General features: G+C 38.4%; 1 protein-coding gene across 4 annotated transcripts; it reads left to right on the top strand.

The window, feature by feature from the left end:
- The first annotated feature begins 481 nt into the window (after window positions 1-481).
- LOC146574823 (protein SSUH2 homolog) lies at window positions 482-16,655 on the top strand. 4 transcript variants are annotated; one of them, XM_085274788.1, is made up of 14 exons: window positions 482-643; window positions 1,432-1,528; window positions 3,274-3,354; window positions 6,630-6,710; window positions 6,786-6,861; window positions 6,945-7,074; window positions 7,657-7,717; window positions 8,164-8,285; window positions 8,614-8,676; window positions 8,764-8,840; window positions 10,730-10,822; window positions 12,400-12,505; window positions 13,847-13,954; window positions 14,635-16,655. In XM_085274788.1, the coding sequence occupies exons 2-14, from the start codon at window positions 1,516-1,518 to the stop codon at window positions 14,773-14,775; spliced, it is 1,152 nt and encodes a 383-aa protein (XP_085130914.1). In that variant the 5' UTR covers window positions 482-643; window positions 1,432-1,515; the 3' UTR covers window positions 14,776-16,655. The 4 variants fall into 4 exon arrangements, with proteins under 4 accessions (XP_085130914.1, XP_085130913.1, XP_085130911.1 ...); XM_085274787.1 differs by lacking the exon at window positions 482-643 and adding an exon at window positions 1,084-1,140; XM_085274785.1 differs by lacking the exon at window positions 482-643 and adding an exon at window positions 1,129-1,249.
- Window positions 16,656-17,791: the final 1,136 nt, after the last annotated feature.

Here is a 17,791-nt window from a genome sequence, read left to right as displayed (position 1 = left end):
GTGGACTGCAGTTTGTAATCTTGTGACCTCTAGTGGTAAGAATTTACACACTTTAAACTGAAAAAGGTGCATTTCTCTTTAAATACACGAGTTTGTAAAAGCAATACACAAACAAAGAAGTCAGATTTACTTTATGTTTTTCATTCTCCCACAATATGTTTATTCATATATGGCCTCTCAGTTTTGCTTTTCTGCATTTGGCGCAAATGCAAAAGAAAAACATTTTGAAGATGTCCCACAGTTAAGACGTGGGTCTAATAATTGTAGTATTTATTCCTCTCATCCTGTTTAACATTTAATTTCTATCTTTGTTTATCTATTTTTTCTGTCTTTTCCTTAACTACCACCGCCTTTGCCACTGATGTAGGCCTATAGGTTGTAACTTGCCCTGTATCATACAGACACACCGAACACGTTGCGCTTTTGCGCAATTTGGTCCTGATGTTCCCAAGCCAGGAAAGAAAAAGACGGAGATTCTGAGTTCATCAGATTCTTAGAGAAGGCATTTTATGTTTTGATCCAGGAGCTGAAACTGTACGATGGCCGCTTTTGAACGTATTTCAAGATGTCAGTGCAGTTTAAGCTCTTGTTAGCAGAGTGGGGACCACACACCTGAGAAGGCCTATTTTGCTGTGTGCCTGAGGTAAAATAGTTGTTGTTGTTTTTAAACTATTTTTACTATTAAAATTATTTTACTATTTCCGTTTCATTGTATATTCAGTACATGCACGCGATTTGAGCTATGCTGGTTGCCAAATGCAGTGTTCTGATTGGTCAGATCTGTTAATTCAGATTCGAAACATCGGGAAAATCGAGCTTGGTCGGTGTGAACAGCTGCATGAAGAATAGATGAGTCCGAAAAATACTTACAAATATTACGAAATATATATTTCGTGCGAAATATAAAATACGCATGAAATATTCGCACAGCTTTTATGTGTGAAAGTTCCTTAAACATGTAGAAAAGTCCAACATGGATCGAGGGGGGAGGGGGGAGAGGCTACGAGGGCGGATTATGAGAAATGACTTTTCAGGAATGTCGGCGCCTCCTACTAACCTGAGAACAATTTTACTTGAATAGAAAAGCTGTGCCAACACGCCTGGAGAAGAAAAAAACAGCTTCTGACACGTTACTTGTTGGTATGTTTGCAATACGATAGAGGCAGGGCTTCATTTCCTTTCTGTCACAGAGGAGACAGAAGAAAATAGAGCCGCTATTTTTCTCTCTGACCCAATATCAAATTTTCAGGTAGACTAAGAATAGTTTTAATTCTGTCTTTATATTTATTCTTTACCCTCAGACCTTTACCCACCACCAATCTGCTGGTGAGGGAATAGAAATGACAACAGTCGTTTAAACATTAGTTTATTGATATTGATATTTGACGTAGGGGCTGATACAAAGAGGTCCTAATTACATGTATTTCGAAGGTTGCGCGGCGGAGTTAAATCAACGGATCCTGTGTGGTTACCATAAAACCGAGCTGGTCTACTGAGTGGTTGATCTGCAGCAGAATGAACAGCGCAGGTAAGAAGTGAAATAGCAAGACAGCAGTCACCCTGCACAGACACCGAGTCCAAGCAGGACACACGAAGGATGCAGGGATGAGCTTCTGGTAGTCGGCGCGACTACCAGCAGCAAATATGTTCCAGCAAATGCAAGGTGCATTTTTAAGGTTTCTTTGAAGTTGTTTTTTTTTTTTTTTTTTTTTAATTCTGAGACTAGATAAATACAAAAAATTAAATATTCACTGAAATTAAATAACCTGCTGCCTAAACTTCTGTTAAATGGCGACCTGATATCAGTTAACCTGTTAATTGCATCATTTGGTTTTTATTTTCTCTCTGGGATTTATTTGTGCTTGAACAGCTTTACTTATAAACAGAGGTTGTTGTATTTTGTTGAGGAAACAATTCCAATGTGAATATTTTTTTAGTTTTAGGATTTTCCTTTGACCTAAGTCCTGAAAGAAATGATGACTCTGTTTTTCATAGATGGATATACCTGTTTTTTCTAAAATAAACTTCTTCTTTTTTTATTTTTAAATGGGTGCTGGTAAAAGAAAGCCAAAATGATTTTTCTTCTTATGTTAATTGTCAGCATTACCACCTCATTCAATTTTAATATAGCTATCGATATGGATGGATAATTGATATGGGTTAGTTTATGCATTTTATTGGGTTGTAATTCTCTTACACTGTAACATTCATCTTTTGGATGGCGGCACAAAGATTGAAAGAATGTGAGAGACAGGGAGAAAGCTGTATGAAGATGGGAGAGAAAAAGAAACAAACATCTACAAATCTCTACCAAAATCAACATCAAAGTCATAATGCTAAAGTAGCTTCTATTTTGCCCGCATACATATCTGCATTCAAGCACCTGAGCAAGGACTAAGCAACTCCACCTACTGTCCATTGTAGATAAAAGCAATCCATGACCTAGGGCTCTGAAGTGTTCTTGTTACAACATGTAGAAGGGGAAATAGGAGCCCTTTCAGTTGTATTCAGCTCTATTGAAATTAGGCTGAAAGACTTTTAAACAAACAAACAAACAAACAAACCAGAATGACTCAGAAGAATAATATCTTAAAGAATACTAAGAACTGTAGAAGGGAAGTTAGACTGATTGCTGACAAGGGAAGAGGTGGAGGAAAGTGAAGCTCAGACTAGGACTTGGGACTCCAGGAATGTCCCACCGTGAGGAACCCCCAGGGCAAACCCAGGACTTGCTAGAGAAATTATATCTCTTGGCTAACTTGTGAGTGTCTCTGTGTCCTCCTGGATGAGCTGATTTGAGGGAAGCCTGGGTTTCTCTGCTCAGGCTGCTGCTTCAGTGACCAAAACGGCAGAAAATAGATGCATGAAAGGATGGATAAGCTAAGACAGATTCTTGAAGATTCGGCAGTCCATCAAAGTAACAAATGCGACTGATGCCTTTGATAAGGGAAAAAGGAATAATTCCCTCTGGAAGGGGAGACCTCTCTTAAACAGAGTGCACCAAGGCCACAGAGACCAGCCCTGAGTACATGACCATACGGTACATTTCCCTTCCCACAACTGCTGAGGCCCAGCTTACACAATACTTATTATCCATAATAAACTTCAATGTTGATGTCATCCTCTGAGTGTTCACCTTACCCTAAGCAAAAACATCCCCCCCGCCCCACCAAAAAAAAGGATAATTAATTAATGCATTAAAAAAACTTAGATGAATTTGAGTTCTCTCTGTGTTAGTTTGAATGGTTTGTTTCTTATTTCTTTTAATTCCAGCTGCATATACCCCTCTCATGCCCACCTCAGCCAACACTTTCAGCAATGCCCCATTCTATGAAGGCAATGTGTCAGCAGGAGGTAAGAAAAGCCCAATTCCTCACATTAATGTTGTTGCATTGACCTAACCTGCTTTTTTTATAGCTTGTTTCATAACTTGAAGATCTTTATCATTGCTGGATGACAGTTCCTGCCCCCTCCGCCTATATGAAGCCTGTAGTTTTATGCAGATGTTTGCCTTTTTAACGAGTAGTTTCGACCAGCGGTCCCCAACCTTTTTCGCGCCACGGACCGGTTCACGCCCGACAATATTTTCACGGACCGGCCTTTAAGGTGTCGCGGATAAATACAACAAAATAAAACTAGTACCGGTACCAAAAAAAGAAGATTTATTCATAACACAAGTAAAAAGACCTAGGAAAACCGAGTTAACGATAAAAACGATAACAAAATAACCCTAAAAACCGATAAAAATCCTGAAAAGCATACATTTCACACCTGAGCCTCAACTCTCGCGGCCCGGTACCAAACGACTCACGGACCGGTGCCGGTCCGAGGCCCGGGGGTTGGGGACTGCTGGTTTAGACTACGTATGTAATAGTGGTATGTGAAAGAGAAAAGAGAGTTGAGAAGTAATCAGTGCTTAAGCTAATCTTAAAACTAGAGAGTGTGTCTGTCGCTCAAAACTCTGCCTCCCATTCTACTTATAGAAACTTTAAAAACTGTGAATCTCTGGGGGAGGGGGGGGGGGGTGTGTTTTTGTCATTTTGTATGATGATTTATGTAGAAGTCCACTTTGTTAGTCTAGTTGTCCTGTTTTGAGTTTCTTATATTCCCTGTTTAGTTCCTTGATTATTTAGTATTTTCCCCTTGTGGCCTCTGTGTCTCTCTTTGTGTGTCTGTGTTTATATAGGCTGTGTGAGTTCTTGTGTCTTATTTCCTCCTCATGTTTTATTCTGTTTTCCCCTGGCTGCCATGTTTCCCCATTCAGTCACGTTTCTGTGTCTGTCTGCGTCTCTGTGAATGTTCTCATTACTTCCGGTTTTACTTTCTCTTATCTGTGTGTGCCATGTTTTGTTTCACTTCTCTAACTCTGAAGGTACCTTATCTCATGTTTTATGTTTAGCTTTGCATCCTCTGTCTCGTTGTGTGTAATTAGCCCCAGCTGCGTGTGTGTGCGTTTCCTGTTCTCTCGTCATTACCTGTTAATAGAAGCACTTTGTTTTCTTCTGTCCAGCTTTGCAATCTCCCTCATCCATGGCTGTGTATTTCCCTGTGTGTCTCTTTGTACGATTAGGTTCCAGTATTCCAGTTTAGGTTATTTTCTTTGTGTCACCTACACGCCAGCAAATAAGGCTGTGTTTTTTGAGTTTACTTGAGACGTGAGTGTGCGTTTGGGTCCTTTCCTGCCTGCACACAGCTGACTTATGACAGAATCAGAAATAAACCTGCGGGGTTGCAGTGGAGAACATGTTACAGTTCTGTTCTGATATGTAAATTTATTAACTGTATTTTGCCTTAATTGTGATTTCATGGTGACTTATTTATTTATTACATTTATTTGACTTAAACATGACAGTTAATACAACAACAAAAAGGGGGGGGGGTCAAATTTTAATATCAAAAGTAAAATGAGATGCATTACAATATTCTGTCACCATTTTTGGGTGTGAGGTTAACATGCTGGTTTTAATCTTACTGGAATAGCTAACGCTAGCGTGGGCAGAACCCTCTTTCATTCGCACCACAAATTTCTCTGCAGGATCAGGCTTGTTCAGCTGCACACATAATGTAACTTTGTATGAACTGAAGTTTATCTAAAAAAAATTGTCATGTTCCACCTTGTCACTGTTTAACCAGTTTGATGAATGAGTCTTCTGAAGGAAGATAATGTGAAATATGATACCTTTCCTTTTAATTCATGCAAGGGCGTAGATTTGGCATGGACGGAAGGGACATGTCCCCACCAATATCCAGCGATTATTGAATTGTCCCCACCAATAATTTGATCTCTTTGAGTAAAGAAAAACAAAACCGATAGAAATTTTAAAAAAAAAGCGATCTGTCAACCTCTCATTCACCCAGCGGTGCAGAAAGAGTTAAATTACGTTCTCTACTGGAGTCCTATATCATGTGACAAATATAGCCAATGTGATTGGCTGTGCCTTTCAGGGAGCTCTGTTTAGTTTTAGCAGCGGCAATCCTGCGCTGCGAGGACCTGCAAGGAGGAGAGGAGGATGGCAGCAAAAAGAACCTGGATATAAGAAAGTATTTTTCCAAAGAAACCTGTAAGTGACTTAAAGTCAAGTTCACTCATAAAACCTGTCCATCATAATAACGTTACAGGCTATGCAAGGTAATACATGCCAACCCTCCCGTTTTTTCTCGGACAATCCCGAATTTCAGTGCCCCTCTTATTACTCTTTCTGGGTTGCAAAATAAACTTTTAACAAATTTTCAGGCGAGAATGTAGCCGTGCAAACTTCAAATATTTGAACCGGGGAGAACAGCAAACTCCCAGCTCACTGACTTGATAGGGGCAATACCACGGCGCCTAAGCGGCTCAAACACTAAAAAGTTTGATTATACTTTACGAGAACGGAAGACAACAGGGCAACTTGCAATACTTGAAAAGTAGATATTTCATTTAAGGGAGGAAACACTACGAATATGCAAAAGCATTTGAACAAAGTCTGTAAGTTGTAAAAAGCTTTCAAAAAACGCATATAGATTTTGTTTATTAAGCAGTTTCTCTTGTATACAAACATGAAGGAAAAAAATCCCCTTTGAGGTTAAAATTATGCTAGCTTACTCAAAATTACTCAAAAGCATTGGAACTAAATTTTAGGAACATTGGCAAGTTTTGAGTCTTTTAGAAGGGGAAAGTGTCATGTAAATGTAATCTTAATTTTCTGAGCCATTATTCTGCTGTCATGTCAGTAGGAACTGATATTCCCATAGATGGATATAATCATTTTTCTAAAATTAATAATTCCAAATAAAAATAAATAGAAAGGGAAAAATCTGTGTGAAGATGGCAAAAAATTAAGATGTGGCCAAAGTCAACACTGTACTTATAATGTCGAGGTATTTTCTGTTTTGCCTGCATTCAGTGATGCGTGAAATTGTGTTACACCGTTATCAAATGTCACCTTTTTTTGTTTTGTTTTAGACCAAGCTTAATTAAAGCTGGCTTTTCTGTTTTCGACTTTTTTAGTTCTGCATGTTTGCTGAACGAGGTTCGTGGTATAGGGCCCAAACCTCCTAAGCTGTTCGGTTAGAACTTTAGTTTGAATGAAAATTTTTAAGTTCATCCAAAATATTGGTTTCAATGGTTTGTTTCTTGTTTATTCCAGCTATGTACCCACCTGTCATGGCACCCCAAGCCAACATGTTTGGCAATGTCCCAGGCTATGAAGGCACTGTGCCAGGAGGAGGTAAGAAAAGCCCGGTTCACATAATTCCTCACATTAATGCTGTTGCTGGTACTTGAAAATTTGTCATTGATACAGGAGGTTTCCTGCCTCCTCCCATGCCCATGGAGCCAGTAGCTCCACCCCAACCCGCCCCTGAAAATCCTGAATGGAGGTACAACATATTATCTGTGTCTTTCAGCTGCTCAACAATCAGTAGAATATTCTGGTTTAACACAGAGTTTGTGTGTTTTGTAGCATCCCCTCTCTGTCTGAAAATGCAGCTCGCGAGGCTTTAAAGGAATTTGTGTCGTCTCATTGCTGCTACGGTGACGCACCAGTCACTCAGGGAGTCATCACCTCCATGGAGCCATTCAACACATTTAGGGTGATTAAATGTTCCCTTTTTATAATGCTGTCAGCATCAGTGATGCTGAGGACTGAGTTACCTGCTTTTACTATCTCTGCAACAGACTGGTTTGAACTGTTTGCACTCATAGTTTTCTAAACATTTGACCAAAGGACATAATTGAATGATAATGAACTGTTAAGAATAAACCTGTGTAAGGATTTTTTTGCTCAAAAACTTGAGGGCTTTTAGTAAGTGTCCAGACCTGCTTAAGTAGTAGTTTGCCAGAACTTTTCATCACACCCTCAAGACTCTTGCAAGAAGCTCAAAGAATATGGAATACCCGTTCCAAGTACTGGTTTTACCACAAAATTTGTTATGCAGTAATATGATGCCCAGTTATATGGCAACAACCCGGAAATACATTGTATGGTATAATGTGCGATACTGATTGGGTTTAACAAATTTTGTGTAGGATTTAATGGGAGAGACATTTCTTGCACATGATGCATAGAAACGTATGTTTCACTTTCACTCTGATGTGAAATATAGAGAAATTAGCACAGTAATGTTATCAACAAATCCAGTTTCTCTCAGTAAAGTCTGTTTTTTGTTCCTTAGTACCGTCTGGAGACATTCACTGAGTCCAGGTCAACTGACTGGGCCCACAAACCACATGAAGGTAAACGCACATTTTCATTTTGTTAAATCCAAATCTGATGTGGAGCCATTAAAATGGTCATTTTCATTTGTTTCCTTGAGCCACCATGTTCTGTTATTATAGAGCAAGGCTGGATGCTTTTTAATCTGATGGTAGAGTTTTGTTGTTTCCTGTTACCAAACCACATTTTTCACTTTGTTCTTGACCACACTCAAAGTTTATGGCCTTGTGAGGGATTAAAAACAATAGTGTGATACTCAGAGCCTATTATGAATCAAACTCCAGAACAACTGATTAATCAATAGTGTTTTACCTGAAAGAGTTAAACCTGGAAACACTTGCTTTTGTTTTCATAATAATGAAATGCCTTTTTTATTAATCCTTGCGTAAACCTACTGACAATGCAGTAACTTACTATACTAGTAGTTTATTGACTGTCATTTTCTGTGATCTCGTGTATTTAAAAGGTGAGCCTGCTGACTTTTACGCCCAGCCCGCTCCACGACCATGGGAGGTCCAGGCCACACCCCCCAAACTTTTCAGTGACCACACAGAGAAGATCCGGGTGCCCTACACGTCCTCCGTCAAGGTGGCTGAATAACAAAAGCTATCTGTCAAAGTGCTGGGTTACCTGCAGTTTAGTTCTGAGCTTTAAGCTTGAAGACATATATACTTAAAGAATGGGATACTTGAAATCTGTGAAGATTTGAGTTCCTGAATGAGCTGGTTTCTAACATAGCACGAGGTGTCAGTGCTATAGCCACATGTAGTTTTCACTTTAGCTGGAGCTCTAATTAGAAGTTAAACCATGAACACAAACTGTGTGTGAGGAATCTAAGGAGAACTCCCCATCAGTGTGATTCTGAAAAGTTTTTACCTTTTACTCATTTTTATCTTTTTTGTGTGTTTGTGTTTAGCAATGCCACACGTGCAATGCAGCAGGTACTGAGCAATGCAAGGAGTGCAGTGGAAGTGGAAAAGTAAGGAAACTCTCAATAGTAAATAATAAGACATGAAAAGTCTGATCAAGGTACAATTAAAACATTTGCTTATTTGTGTCGTTGTAGAAAACTTGCCCGATGTGTAATGGTGCGGCAAAGTCCGATCCAGCCTGCACTCGCTGTAATGGCACAGGCAAAGACAGGTACTGAATGGTCACACAAACTGAAAATAAAACAGAAAAAATACCAGTTTCAAAGCTTACATTTTGTATTATCTTCATCTACCTTTTTCTTTTTAAACATGCAAACTAATAACGATACGCCGAATTAAACAATTACAATTGAAATGATTCAGTGTTAATAAATTGGGATCAGACCTCCTTTTTTTTTTTTTTTTTTTTAATGTTGGCAAGCAAGTACAAGAATTGTCTCCTGAAATTCATAAATTTTAGATTCTGATTATTTTGAATTTGTGTTTTCAAATAATTTATTCACTATTAACATTTTAAAGTCAAAAACACAGCTTAATATATTGCAATTTGATTAGATCATATTTGCATGAAAATGTTGGGGTTATGAGCCTGTAGAAAATAATGTCAGTAGGGATTGTTGGCCCCTATAGGTGAATTTCTATTAATAAAACTGTTTGGACACCCCTGTACTATACTATGGAGCCTCTACCTCACGTTTTCCCCTTCAGATACAGGTGATCCAATCAAACGCAACAATACACAGTTTAAACCCCACTTCCGCTTAGAACTATTTGGTGAGCTGTGCGAAGTAGATATCTACTTATCAGACTCAGAAAACAGCCAGCTGGGATGATGATGGACTTTTTCTCTATACAGGGAATGAGGTGACTCTTTTACATGTACTGAGCAGAGCATGAGACTTTCAGAGTTTGAGGGTTTATAAACTTGTGAAAAAAAGGCTTCATAACGTGTTTGTCAGCATATGGACTGCAAGTTCTAACATGAATAATGAATTGAATTACAGTCAGTTAAGGGCTAAGCTTTTCACTCAGGCATTCGTATGGTCCTCTCTGTTGATCAATCACAATAGCTATTTATTTAGTAACTTTAGTTTTTATTCTGAAGCTGTGGTGCTGAATGGCTTAATGAAAATTGGAATGGATTCAGACAACGCCCTTCTCAGACACACACGCACACACAGAGTCATGTCATCAGTACTGTCATGGGACAGTGTCAGTTTATTTCAGGTGGTTTGAGACACCTCTGGGAGGCTTGCAATGCCCTGCAGCATGTTTTTCCTGGGCTACTTGTGTGTCTGTCATTTTCTCAGAACCTACCAAAGTCATAACTTTTAGCCTATTTTTTTTCCTTAGCAGTTTTTCTCTTTCTTTTCAAGAGTCCACCGAATGAATCACTTTTTCTTCTTTTTCTGCATGTCCATTCATTTTCTGCTTAAATCTCTGCTCATGTTCTCAATGATGCTTTATTTTACTCAAATTAAAAGCAAAAGTAGAAGTGTTACAAAAGCAAGAAAAGCCTCATTAAACAATTGTTTTATATATGAATGTTTTATAAAATAAAGGGTTTAACAATTTAAAGAGTGAAATAAAATGCTGTTGTTGCTATTTGTTGCTCTTCTATCTGACGCTACGGACTCAACTGATCATCTGTCTGCTCCCATCTGCCATCTAGTTATCCCACAATAACTGGGATAACTTTTTGTAAAGAAATGATCATCTGGCCCAATAAATATGAGCAAAGGAAGAAATCAGTCAAAAAATGTTCAGCAGGATGTGAAATCATAAGTTACTTTTATTTATTTAACAAACTTTTAAAAATACATTTGATAATTAAAGTCTTTTATGAGTGTAGCCTGGTTGAAGATGAGCAGCAATATTGACAAAATAAGCATACACATATCGACAAAATAAACAAATATCAGATTTTTCTAAAGTTAAAATAAAATCTAGAGAATCGATAATGGTCAAGACTGAGTCAAACATATTTAAATGATTTTATTCACTTCAATGTGGACTTTAGTAACAAAGAAAAAATTGGGAAAAGATTTGTATGTCTATAAGTAACCAAAAATAATGAGTCATGTGTCTGTGTGTGTTTAGGTGTACAAAGTGTAATGGTAGTGGGAAAAAGCAATGTGAAACCTGTAAAGGAAAACGTCAACTGCTGACCTACATTGAGCTCAAAGTGGAATGGTGAGTACAACAGCAGTTTCAACATTCCTATATTTCCTATGATTCCTGTATGAAGATTGGGTTCTTCAAGTGTGTTTTAGGTGTCATTTGTAAAATTCAAATGGTCCTGGAGGAGGTTGCAGAAGTATATAAAGACACTTACATTTGAACTCAATTTAACTCCTTTAAACGGTTTAAATTTGTTTCTAAAGCCCTTGAAGCCAATTTTATGCTACATGTCCTGGATACTTGCAGAGTTAATTAAGGATACTTAAGGTTCTGTTTGAGGTCTGTTTGTTTTGACAGATATTCGTGAATTATGTAGAGGAAAATGGTACATGGAGATGTTTTAAAAGGCTTTGAAAAGTCAATGCAAATTAGTTGGTTCTTTTTTTTCCTACCTTAAATATTTTTTGAGGTACTTCCACTGAAATTTTAGAAAACATTAAATATCTTCCACAGACTACTGATGGGGTCCAGTCCTTAAGGATAATACACGAGCCCTGCCCACGGTTTTAGTTGTACTTGAGGAATAACCAGTTTATGAAAACAAAGATTTTATCTTTCAGTGACAGAGTTGCTTAAAGGCTTAAGAGGCCCATATATTTCTGCAGATATCTGACATACAGTATAAACAAATTTTAAAAATCAAATAAGGAAACAAGAGAAGAAATTACACATGGTCATTGTTTCGTTTTACTATCAGTAAAAGTATGTAGCATGTAAAAATATAGCATTAAATTTGAAAGCCATATTTGAATGATAATAAAAAAATTTCTTGATCAGTGGGCACCCCAATATTATTAACAACAGAGATTTATCTGATGTAATTTATCCTGAAATTGAGAAAATTCAGGTTTCGTGAACATTCAAAGCACTGTTGCAAATCCATTATATTCAGTCACTAATAATAATAATGTATACTTTATTGATCCCCGTGGGGAAATTACTTGTTTTTCTCTGCATTTGACCCATTCACTCAGTGAAGCAGTGGGCAGCCACTAAGCAGGCGCACAGGGAGCAGTGTGTAGGGACGGTACCTTGCTCAGGGGTACCTCAGAGTAGCCGTTCAGCGGATTCAAACCCCCGATGTGGTGGCTTACACTGCGTCACAGCAGGAAGATCCTGAGTTCATCTCCATAATCTGGTCAGGGCCTTTCTGTGTGGAGTGGAGTGTTCTCTGTGGGTACTCAGGCCTCCTTTCACAGTCCAAAGACATGCAGTTACTGGTCGTGATTCTAAATTGCCCTTAGGTGTGAACGGTTGTCTGTCTCTCTGTGTTAGAACTGCAACAGACTAGCCGCCTGTCCAAGATGTACCCCACCTCTTCCCCTTGCACTCATGCAACCCTGCTAAGGATAAGCGGAAGAGAATAAATGTTTTTTTGAGTGATGCTTTGGTGCCCTCTAGTCAATAAAGATGAAAATTACATGCTGCGAGTTTAAACTGAAAACAGTAGAAACTTGATTGGTTAAAACTTGAAATGATTGATTCATGTAATATTGTATTCATCAGGATGTAGAGTGTGTGTTAAATCTGTATTTTATATTTGATGGATACAGCATGAATATAGTTCATATCTGTGTGTTTGTGTTTAGGAAAAACCATGTGGAAGATCATCTGGTGGAGCAGAGCTGTGGTCTGAAGAGTGATAACCTGCGCTCAGTAAAAGGGAAAGAGCTGTTCAAGAGCAGCCAGAACCTGGTAAACAAACACACACACACACACACACACACACACACACACACACACACACACACACACACACACACACACAGTGTTGGGAAGGTTACTTTTAAAATGTATTCCATTACAGAATACAGAATACATGCCCCAAAATGTATTGTGTAACGTATTCCGTTACGTTACTCAATGACAGTAACGTATTCTGAATACTTTGGATTTCTTAATATATTATCATGCTTTTTACAACAACATGAATGTACTATTGCTGTGTGATTTATTACTATTACTGAAGGTCCGCGACTCCGAACTGTAGTAAAGGGACCTCTGACTAATACGGCGGGGTCCCTGTCGGCTCGTAGCCGAAAAATAGCTTTACTTTGTTGTGTGGGTCAACTTTTCTTGCGAGAGACAGAGAGAGGCGTTGAAAGGCTGCTCCAATGGAACTTATTGTTTTCGGAGGAAAACACCAACACGGTGTACAGTCGAGTCTTAATAGCTTACTTACAACTGGGCTCGTCAGGCACTCTTCTTGGCTGCAGTGGTTATTATTATATTTACATGCTTCCAGCTCCCGTTTTTCCTCGATGACAACTCGTACCTTTCCACTCCCCTTTTTCTCCCTCCTCGCGCTCACAGACACATAATGTGTATGGCAGTCCATTCTCCCTGCAACACGGACTACACTGCCCATGATGCTACATTCTTTAGAGCTATGCTTGTAGCATTCTGCCTGTTAGCTTAGCACAACAACAACAACAACGAAAAGGCGCTCTCTCACCCAGGAAACACACAGTCGCAGAGAGAGAGAGAGAGCGTCGCCCTGTAACCATGGCAACCGTAACGCTGCCGCCTGGAACGACAGAACGTAGCTGTCAAACAAAACCCAAACAGTCCTGACCCGCGACAAAATGAAACAGGAAAGTACCGCAGTGTAATCCATTTATTTCAACAAAGTAACTGTATTCTGAATACCACCTTTTTAAACGGTAACTGTAACGGAATACAGTTACTCATATTTTGTATTTTAAATACGTAACGGCGGTACATGTATTCCGTTACTCCCCAACACTGCACACACACAATGTAGCTTCACTTTGAATCCTAATAAGTTTTTTTTTTAAATACCAAAATTTCATACAAAAAACTACATCTCAGTAATTTCACACAGTAGTTTGGAATGTTATATTCTATGTTTGAAATGTTGAAATAATCTCCATAAATTAAACATAAAGCCACTGCAGGAACTCACCTCAGGCAGGTGTAGTTGAGATAAATGTAAAGGAAAGGTTGGGGAGAAGGAAAACACATTGCTGGGGTTAGCGGTGTGAATATTGTGAATTAAACTCTTGCTTCTCTCAGGTCTACCCACTGCTTGGCTTTCCAAACCCAGCAGTCTCTCAGGCCTCTGAGCGTCTGATCAAAGAACATCAAACTAACTATGGCAAAACCTCCAGGATTCTGCAGCAGGTAGGCCGACACACAGCTCAAAAGAAAAATTATCCAGATCTTCTCCAGTAGTGGAGGGAAAGAAAACAGCTATCCTTGTTCCATCAGCAGCTAATTCTAGTTGAAATATAATTGATTCGAGCTGAAATTCCATTATTTGTAGTTGAAGCAGCAAGGAAAACGTGCAAAGTTTACTTTAGAGTTTTGAGTCTATAGGCTATAGTGTAGTCACCCCCAGTGGCCAGCCTGTGCTGGTGTGCCTGTGTTACTCTGCAATTTATTGCTTTGCTCTGCAAAATATTTAACTTAACTGATTCCTCAGTTAGTCAATAGAAAAATCAATAGACTGTTCAATTACTAAAGTTATCAACTGCTACAGAAGCTCGAGGGATAAGGTGACCTATAAAGATAACTAAAGCCATCTTGAATGATTTGATGGTGGTTGAAGAGTTAGCTGTTACATAAACACTCAAAAGGGGAATTAATTGTTGGAATTTTTGTTAAAGAAAAGGACATAAAGGTTTGAAGCTGGTCGATTGAAGATTAATACAAATCTGAAATGTGGCTAAGAAAAGTGCTCATTTCTTTTACTCCTGCTTTCAGTCAATGCTAAGCTAAAGTATTCTGACTCAAGCTGACCCGCTCTGATGCTGTTGAAAGTTTTCCTTTAATACGAATCCCTCCATCTCTCTCTCTTTCAGAGGCAGACAGTCGAGCTGATCCCCATCACTCAGGTGAACTACAAGTGGAAAGACAAGAGCTACGTCTACTACGTGTACGGCAACGAGCGCAAAGCCAGTGCTGATGACTACCCAGAGACCTGCTGCTGCGTCATCCTGTAGACTCACAAATACACACAGCTCAAAGCAATTAAACATGTACTCATCAGTCTTCCTTTTTCCATATATAATGATGATTCATTTATTAGGGTAAGAAAAGCAAACCATACCTGTGTTAAAAAGTAATAGAATGTAATGTTCTGTTCAGCATTTTATTAAAATTAAAAAATTAAAATAAAAACTCTATACTGACAGTTAAAGTTGGTGCTGGTAATGTCACATTGTGAGCAATTTACTGTAATTGATGGAAACGTGAATTCTGCTCTCTACCATAAAATTCAGAAGCAGAATGTCCAGCCATCACTTTGGGTTGTGAAGCTCAAGCACACTTGGCTTATGCAGCAGGACAATGTCTGAAATACAATAGAGTCTACCTCTGAATGGTAAAAAAAATAAAAAAATAAAAGAACAAAAAGTGAAGGTTTTAAAGTGACCTAAGAAAAGTTTGGACTTATATCAGATTGTGATTTTTGCCGTTCATGCTCAAAAACTCTTGAGCGTGGCTGAATTTAAACAATGCTACAAATAAGAGCGGGCTATTATTCCTCTACAGCGATATGAAAGAGTCATGGCCAGTTATCACAAATGTCTGACTGCAGCTTTTTCTGCCAAGGGTTGCACAAGCTCTTATTAAGTTTAGGTTTAGCGGCAACTGCTTTTTACCCCTTAAGCATAGAAGGCTGATGGGGTATCGTTGTCACCCCACCGGCCAGGCATGTGGTCGGGTGGTGTGGACACCAAAGTTTGTGAATGCAATAACTCAAGAACGAGGCACTGTAATATCTTAAAAATTGCAATTCTTCATTAATCCCTGAGGACGTTATATAAACACCTGCACCACCAGGAATTGAACCCAGGGCACAAGAGTTGTATTGTATTATGCCACTACACAAGCAAAATAAGCTCGGCCTGACACCATACCGTGCATCTACTAGGAAACTGAGGGTTAGCACTGGCGGCTGCCAGTATTTTTCACGTAGTATCAGGTAGGTTTGGTTAATGTTTTTCCCTTGATGAATGAAATCATCAATTAAAAAGTGTATTTTGTATTTTCTCTGGTTTGTGTAGAATTAAAAGGTTTTTGATTTGAAACATTAAAGTATGACACATATGTTAAGAAGTAAGATATCAGGAAGGGGGTGAATACTTTTTCACAATAATGTAAGTGGTCAAGCTAAAGGAATAATTGTGATATTTCACATCTTATAATGCTTCATTTAGAGCTACTGTAGCCATACAACCCAGTCTCATAGGAAAACATAACAGACTGTGGGGATTATATCATTTTATATCATGTTTATTCTCTTATATCCTTTTTATTAAGCTTTGAGTAGCATTTGATTACAACATTTATTCAATATATATTACACATATAGTTTCAAGCATGTTATTACATATATTGTAAGAATGTGCTTATGAAAGAGTTGGCCTTCTGTCTGGTAAGAGGTTACAAGCTTTATCTGGTGAGGTGAGACAGAGTGCAGTGAGGTCGAGACAGTTCGCCTGCATACACAGACAGTATATAGATTCATTTCTAGGTTAGAGTTAAGACATATTTGGCTTGTAACTGCATTTTGTGCCTGCATAAGTAACAGTTTTTGTAGAATGTGTTTCTGATGTTCCAGAGATAAGCGAGAATAAGAAGATCAAGATCACCTGGCGTGGAGACGGAGAAAATGTCTTTTTGAGTGTGTGTCAAAGGTTGTCAGCAGAAGAGCTGTGGTTACTGTAACTTATGCATGTTATGTATCTGCTTTGACGCATGAGGGGGCGTTATACCCTGACATATAAAAACATTTTAAGTATGCTGTTTTGGGGGATTTATGCTGAGGATTGTGATGGTGTATTTCCTTCACACGTGTTTAATAAAATCATTGTTTTGACGCACTTGGACCAGCAGTCGTTTGTCTCACACCTCAATCACGAATCGGGACAAGACACACCGGTCCACTGCATCCATTTCACACTTTGCTTCTCCAAAAAGTGAAACGGACAGGCATGCAGAAGTTGCATCACCAGCAGGGGTAGATAATAATAATAATATTAAAGCCACCAAGTCAGTAGTGAACAAAAAACATATGATGTACATTCCAATGTCCTTAATCACCAGAAATGATTAAGCAGGGCAGATAATAATATATATTTATATATGTAAATAAGTTCATAATGTCTGTTTAAACACTTTCCTGTGATTATTTTCATGTAGGCTTGAAATAAAATATCTCCCTCCGCTGTTACTGCAACTTACTGCAAGTTCTGCATGCGTGTCCTTATCATACTTTGGAGATATCAGATGAAGATGATTCAAATTTTTGCAGGGACTTAAGGACATTTAAATTTTTTTATATAATAGAGAATTATGAATATAATATGTACCTTCACACGATGTTTATGGCAAGTCGCTGTAAAAAAAACTGCAGCACTTTGTGAAGGATGGCTACATTTGGGCTGGGTTTATTCACATTTACAATAACAGGAAATGTTTACTGTTGGTGATTTTTGTAATATAATGATGTTGCCAATCAAACTACTATCCTATAGTTACCAATTGCTGTACACTTACTTACTCTTTCTTACTGCCCACTTAATTTCACTTCCTGTGGAAGGTTTTTGCTATGCTCTGAAGGCAAAAACCAGCCTCATGTGCCTCTAACTGAAGGTGTTTCTGTGTTACCAAAAAGTTTACTCCAAACATGTGCCAGTATGTGCCACTATAGCGTCTTCAGCATGACAAGAAAACATCCTTTTATCCATCTAAAACTTTCAAAAACAATGACGTGCTGCTTTCTGTATGTGTGACTTCAACTTTAAACAATGTGTGATTAAATGTTTCCTCTAGAGAAAAATCTGACTAATCACAGTTGAAAGGTGAAATAAAAACATGAGATGATGGCATTAGCCTGTGGGTTAACCTCTTAATATGTTGCCTTTATGTAACCAAGGTAACATCTGACCCCACTTCCGGAAATCCCTTCATCAGAATCAGAATCAGAATCAGAAAGGGGTTTATTGCCAAATG

Source organism: Mchenga conophoros, linkage group LG5, assembly GCF_057382185.1.
Source record: "Mchenga conophoros isolate Kocher_MC1m ecotype Shallow Benthic linkage group LG5, M_conophoros_male_GT1.1, whole genome shotgun sequence".
NCBI lineage: Eukaryota > Metazoa > Chordata > Actinopteri > Cichliformes > Cichlidae > Mchenga > Mchenga conophoros.
Note: the sequence above shows the minus strand (reverse complement) of the source record. Positions and strands in the feature narration are given on the sequence as shown.